Here is a 7,285-nt window from a genome sequence, read left to right on the forward strand (position 1 = left end):
AAAACACGGTTGTAAATACCGTTGTTTTACTGAACGAAAATTCATAACCTTTGTAGAAACGTCTGTTGTTTCTGGGAAAGTGATTTGCAAAATAAGAAACAGAACTGTTATAAATATATTAAGATTGAGATGTGTCCTGTTCATACTTAGTATTTCTTCGGAAATTTTCCGTTTCATCGCGATGCTCGTGTCTTTCGATTTGTGGTGCAATTTTTAAATAACGAAGAAGGAATATCGCAATCTCTCCACGCACTCTCTCTTCCATTCGCATTGTGAAAATGCTGATAGACCGGTTTATTGGTGAAAAATTTACTATAAATAAAGAAACGGTAGAGCAAATAATTTAATCTTCGTTTTGACTTAGAACTGTTCTGTCATCGTGTACAATATAGTAGCTTCTAAATTCAAGATTTAAATAACCTAAAGCGTTCTTTATTTGAAGGTAAGATTTATTTAAATAAAGTTGATTTTCTTTTGCAAGGAGGGAATTAGAATGCAATAAATTTTAATGAATTAGATTTATATATCCTTGCCTATTTTTCTAGAATTATTATTTTTCTAAAATGGCCTAGAATCTAGTACGCATACAATGGTTATCATTGATAAGAATTTCAATTAATAATAAATCGGGAAAGTGTTCATTTATTTTTAACAATGGTTATAAAATGAATTTCTCTTACACTTCATGGTTATAACGTTTTCACTAATGTCTATTAGACAGTCTAGATTAAAGTTTGCTATACTTTCTAAATTCATTGTTCTAGTTTCAAACCCCACTACTCTACAACTAAATTTCCTTACCAAATATTTCAATAAATTTGCTATACAAATATATAAATTTCAATAGCTTTTTATATTTTATTCTATAATCCTATAAATATATAATTTATACGGGTCACTCTTAAGAAACAAAAGGGTAAGAAATGTGAGGGAAAATAATGTATTGTTCATAAAAATAATGGATTCTGAAAAACGTCATTCAAATTAACGTGACAGTAAACCATCATGCTGTTTCAAGTGGTCTTTATCACGCTATTGCTGGTCATCGAACATTCAGTTGACGTTGATGCGGCCTGTTGTCATAAATGTGACAGGTACAGATGCAACGATTGCACGGCTGGGACCCCGAATTGCGGATACGGACCCTGCAATCTATTTGGTTGCGCTTGCAAAGGTGGATGTCGCAAAGGCGTTGGGTGTCGAAGATGCAGGAAAAGGTCCGTTTTCGAGCTGGACGAGGAGACATCGGCCTTCGTAGACGAACAGAGCCAGATTGATTCCGACAAACATTTGGAAGCCATATTTGCTTTAGCTGACAAGGACGGAGATGGCAAATTGGACGCGTCGGAAGCCACGTTCTGGGTGGCCCAAACGGGCTCGAATCACACGTCGCGAAGAGTGGCCCGAAGTATCGACGGTGAATTCAGCAGATTGGACATCGACCATGACGGCTTCCTGACACGCTGGGAAATTGACCACTAGATACCAAATTAATCAAATGTTTTGATCAAAATTAAAAAAATTCATTGCATTAGATAACGGGTAAAGGCGAGGGTCTAGCCCTTAATTAACAGAAGTTAGTTTTTAATGATTGACCCTGCAGAAATTAAATATATTGTGATATTTAACCCTGAAAATAATAAAGCTTTTTATTTCACCTAAAAGAAAAGGGTTTATTTCTTTCCTATCTTAACTTTAAATTATCTTTGATGAAATATTCAAGAACCATTTATTGAAATAAGTTAGTAATTCCTCTACCTCTACCAGAAATTGAAACTGTTTACTTCTCTTACGAAGTGAAACTTACAAAAAGTTACTATTTTCCTATTTGCGCACCTTCTCATTTATTAATATTAATGAAATAAAATTTATCTGTTTCAATGCTTTATTTGGTTTTGTCTTGTCCCGTTTTACGTAAAACATAATAGTTATCTGGCTTAAATTGCAAAATATCTAGACTTTCATGTAAACATTTTTAAGGAACAAACCCAAGAACAATTTATATTACACCATAAAACGTTTTCTACAATCCTTGCACCTGCACAACACACAGTTGCAATTGGAAAGCGCCCCTAAATTATATGTCGCAAGTATTATCCTCTTTTCATCAATATCTAGCTTCTATTTATTTAAATTAAATAACAATTAGGCATTTGAATTTATTTCGTGCGTAGTGCTTAATATCTAGCACGTAAATTAAACTGTTATCAATACGTAAACGTGTAAACAAATTGTCATTATTTCTTCAATTAGAGAGGTAATTTATTGAAAACCATATTTTTATATTGAAGTCAAAGACAGTTTTCCTTATTTGTAACTTCGACGTTTCACTATGATTGAAAACGTTTAAGATTTAAAAAATATACATTAATAATAATTAATAATTAAATCACTAGACGAACTCGAAAGTGAAAGCAGTATCGTCGAACGCTTTATTCGATCGTGTAATGCAATAATCTATCGATATTTCGCTGGAAGAAAACAAATAAATACGTCGATGCGCTCCAAGAATTTCCTACCTCGTACAATAACAGCTATCACCGGGCAATAAAACGTAAGCCCGTCAAAGTTAATTTCAAAAATTCTAGAAATATTTGAAAAACTCTAAACGAAGGTATTGATTTCGGCCAACCAGGGGCGTATTATTTCGAAATTGATGATATTTAAATATTTAAAAACGTATATTTACTAATTTATATTTAAGCAACGCTTTTTACTCGCGCATTTGCGAAGACGATGAATAAAACCAGGACATTTCTTATTTTGAAAATTATATTATCAAAGATGACAGTGACTCTAACATTGAGAATTAAATTAATGATATGCACTTTATATAAAAAACTAATAAAAATATGTTGATATATATATTGATAATTTCTTAAAATGTAAAACATTTTATAACATTGTCAGCTTAAAGTTTTTACTGAGTAGATAAGTTTTTATATACCTTAATTTTATCGTTGAACATATTTCTAAAGCAGCCCTTTCAAAAATAGCATACATACCTTGGGTTTTTTACAACTGTCCGTTTAATAGACATTGAGCAATTTACTAAAATTAAAATTAAAATATAAAGTAACAGTAACTAATAATACAATAAAATGCCCTTATACGTGACATGTTTTAATAATATTCGGATTTAACCTTAAGATTATTATATCATGATTTTGTGCATGTATGAATGTTTTCTCTTTAATAGCTTTATCTCTGAAATCAGGAACTGATTATCTTTGCTCTTTACATATTGTTATTGGACTTTGGCTTGTCTCACTTCTCATCATACAGTTTTATTTCATAGGATGTTTCCAGGCAAGTGCATCATTGTACAAATAAGAAATCGTAGATTCGCTTCACGATGTTTTAAAGTATCCAGAACGTTTGCCTAAATTAATGAAAGGTTGTCCATTCGATCTTTTAATACAAGCCTAAGTGGTTGCGGGAAGTTCGGTCATTTTTTAATGTAGACGGTTATATCCATACTACTTGGAATAGATCTCGAGCATAATAAATTTTTAAATTTTAGAACTTTATAAATTTTACACTATATTTTTACAACTTTAAAAATTTAAATTTCGAGTCTGATAATTAATAATCGGCTTGGCACCACCTTAGGCCTAAGTCACCAAGCGACTTTTGAAGCCATTAATTCAGGTGGTCGGGTTTCAATGCGTAGGAGGGTTGTGGCAAGCCCCGCGAGCCAACAGCTCCCTACACTCACTATTACCGTTAACCTCAACTAGTTTTTAAGAAAGGGTAAGCCGAAGAGCTCGGGGGAAAATCCTTAAACCAGTGGGGAGAGAACTTGCAAACTCAACGCAGAAAAAGTTGTTCCGAGTTTTCACCCAGTGCAAGAAGCTGGGATCGAACACGGTTCCTCTTGCTGCGAGGCGAAAGTGCTAACCACTCCGCCATTTACTATTTAAATATACAAATTTTATAAAATTTAGAGTTTGATTAAATTCTTAATTATTTTAGTCTTCCAAATAACAGATCCATTTTTCTGTTATCAAAAAATGTAAAAACTACATAATATCATCCAAAAGTACCAAAGTGTGTGTTACATGGACAATAATGGTTTGGCAGATGAGGATTTTTACTAAGGAATTTCATCGGACAAATATATTATCAATTTTGAAATTGGATCTTGCTTACCGCTAAAAATTATGGAAAATAACGAGGTTACGTTTTACGTTTCCAAGGACAGATTCTACTCCTGGCCTCTGCATTATTTGGTGCATCATAACATATCACTACAAATCTTTGAACAAATTAACCAAAGGTTAATAGTAAAATTTCGTCGATTCAATTACTAGTTTGATTGTACCAGTTACACTAACGATATATAGCAATTCTCCATTTAAAATTAAGAGTGATCGAAACCAAATTATACAAAAACACGTCTTAAAACCCAAATTATTTTAAAGTTATATTACCCGTAATCAAGATTTTATTGATTAATACTTTGTTGAAACGTTTTTTTTAATCGCTTCCAATTCCCTTCATGCGCGAAAAATAAGTTCCTCGCCCCCTAGATAAATGATCACATAGGTTCTCCAAAACTGCCGTCTTTCGACGGAATTCAAGGACAAGCTTTTTCTCTCCCTCCACAAGTGCCCGAACTAAATTCCACGAAGATAGATGCGTATCGGCTCAACATAGCTGCTTCCCCAACTATAAATAAACGTAACTCCAGTTTTGAAACAGCTAATATTTTATAACACAATTAGGGTGATGAGAGTCTTTGAATGCGCACCATTCTATTCCTTTTCAAAATATTGTAAAAAAATCTTGAACGAAACAAACATATCACGCCGACCTAACGTTAACCTTTGAGGATATCTTCAATTGTTTTGGGACATAAATATGTTGAATTGACTTTATATTAGAAATAAACTTTGGAAAGGTCACCACTTTTCACAAGATAGCCACTAAGAAAGTATTATACAAATCAAAACGACGAGTTAGGAATTTCGCCCATTTAGCTTAACTTTCACGGCAGATAACAAATCAAAGTTTTTATTGAAACTTGTATCAAATATAGTAAATAAATATTATAATATTATGTTATATATAAAAATTGTATGAATTTAAAAATGAAACGTTGAAACCGATAAATTGTATTTCATTAATATTCATAAATGAGAAGCTGCGCAAATAGGAGGATAGTATCTTTTTGTAAGTTTCACTTCGTAAGAGAAGTAAACAGTTTGAATTTCTGGTGAAGGGAAAGGAATTACTTGCTTTTTTAAATAAATTGTTCTTGAATATTTTATCCAAGATTAAAAAGGTTAAGATTGAAAAGAAATAAACCCTTTTCTTTTAGGTGAAATAAATAGCTTTATTATTTTCAGGGTTAAATATCACAATATATTTCATTTCTGCAGGGTCAAGCATTAAAAACTAACTTCTGTTAATTAAGGGCTAGACCCTCACCTTTACCCGTTATCTTATGCAATGATTTTTTTTATTTTTGATCAAAACATTTGATTAATTTTGTATCTAGTGGTCAATTTCCCAGCGTGCCAGAAAGCCGTCGTGGTCGGTGTCCAATCTGCTGAATTCGCCGTCGATACTTCGGGCCACTCTTCGTGACGTGTGATTCGAGCCCGTTTGGGCCACCCAGAACGTGGCTTCCGACGCGTCCAATTTGCCATCTCCGTCCTTGTCAGCTAAAGCAAATATGGCTTCCAAATGTTTGTCGGAGTCAATCTTGCTCTGTTCGTCTAGGAAGGCCGATGTCTCCTGGTCCAGCTCGAAAACGGACCTTTTCCTGCATCTTCGACACCCAACGCCTTTGCGACATCCACCTTTGCACGCGCAACCAAATAGATTGCAGGGTCCGTATCCGCAATTCGGGGTTCCAGCCGTGCAATCGTTACATCTGTACCTGTCACATTTATGACAACAGGCCGCATCAACGTCAACTGAATGTTCGATGACCAGAAACAGCGTTATAAAGACCACTTGAAACAGCATGATGGTTTACTGTCGCGTTAATTTGAGGGACGTTTTTCAGAATCCATTATTTTTATGAACAATACATTACACTCCCTCACATTTCTAATCCTTTTGTTTCTTAAGAGTGACCCATATAAATTATATATTTATAGGATTATAGAATAAAATATAAAAAGCTATAGAAATTTTTATTTTTGTATAGCAAATTTATAGAAATATTTGGTAAGGAAATTTAAGTTGTAGAGTACTGGGGTTTGAAACTGTAACAATGAATTTAGCTAGAATAGCAAAATTTAATCTAGACTGTCTAATAGACATTAGTGAAAACGTTATAACCATGAAGTGTAAGAGAAATTCATTTGATAACCATTGTTAAAAATAAATGAACACTTTCCCGATTAATTATTAATTTAAATTCTTAATCCATGATAACCATTGTATGCGTACTAGATTCTAGGCCATTTTAGAAAAATAATAATTCTAGAAAAATAATAATTCTAGAAAAATAGGCCAGGATATATAAGTCTAATTCATTAAAATGTATTGCATTCTAATTGCCTAAATTCAAAAGAAAATCAACTTTATTTAAAGAAATCTTACCTTCAAATGTAGAAGGCTTTAGGTTATTTAAATCTTGAATTTAGAAGTCACTCTATTGTACACGATGACAGAACAGTTCTAAGTCAAAACGAAGATTAAACTATTTGCTCTACCATTTCTTTATTTATAGTAAAACATCCTGACGAATTTTCACCAATAAACCGGTCTATCAGCATTTTCACAATGCGAATGGAAGAGAAAGTGCGTGGAGATATTGCGATATTCCTTCTTCGTTATTTAAAAATTGCACCACAAATCGAAAGACACAAGCATCGTGATGAAACAGAAAATTTCCGAAGAAATACTAAGTATGAACAGGACACATCTCGATCTTAATATATTTATAACAGTTCTGTTTCTTATTTTGCGAATCACTTTCCCAGAAACAACAGACGTTTCTACAAAGGTTATGGATTTTCGTTCAGTAAAACAACGGTATTTACAACGGTATCTTTGGACAGAGGTATTTATCGAGTTACCGGGTACAAAAAGCTAGTATATCAATGTACTTTTGTAATACATTAGGTCTACTTTTTTAAACAATACGTAAAAGTAGAATTTGTTGAGTTTCTATTTTATGATTGAGATAACGAGTTATTTTTTTGCCATTTCTTATTCTTTGGTATGGTTGGTTCTGTGGTTTTTTTATGTCCTATATTTTTATCTTTTATATTTTTATCGATTATTTTTTTAAGCGTATTTTATTTTTACGTGAAATTGTTCGTTT

The 7,285-nt window shown here is 32.7% G+C and overlaps 2 protein-coding genes across 2 annotated transcripts; one reads left to right on the forward strand and one right to left on the reverse strand.

The window, feature by feature from the left end:
• The first annotated feature begins 321 nt into the window (after positions 1-321).
• Positions 322-1,640, forward strand: LOC149952544 (uncharacterized). Its single transcript, XM_090170197.1, has 2 exons — positions 322-442; positions 997-1,640. Exon 2 carries the CDS (start codon positions 1,006-1,008, stop codon positions 1,480-1,482), a length of 477 nt encoding a protein of 158 aa, XP_090026323.1. The 5' UTR covers positions 322-442; positions 997-1,005; the 3' UTR covers positions 1,483-1,640.
• A 3,718-nt stretch (positions 1,641-5,358) lies between these two features.
• On the reverse strand, positions 5,359-6,679 carry LOC149952545 (uncharacterized). Its single transcript, XM_090170198.1, has 2 exons — positions 6,559-6,679; positions 5,359-5,985 (listed from the first exon to the last, which is right to left on the reverse strand). Exon 2 carries the CDS (start codon positions 5,974-5,976, stop codon positions 5,500-5,502), a length of 477 nt encoding a protein of 158 aa, XP_090026324.1. The 5' UTR covers positions 5,977-5,985; positions 6,559-6,679; the 3' UTR covers positions 5,359-5,499.
• Between the last annotated feature and the right edge of the window lie 606 nt (positions 6,680-7,285).

This window comes from Leiobunum rupestre, chromosome 3, assembly GCF_980474605.1.
Source record: "Leiobunum rupestre chromosome 3, qqLeiRupe1.1.hap1, whole genome shotgun sequence".
In the NCBI taxonomy this organism is placed as follows: Eukaryota; Metazoa; Arthropoda; class Arachnida; order Opiliones; family Sclerosomatidae; genus Leiobunum; species Leiobunum rupestre.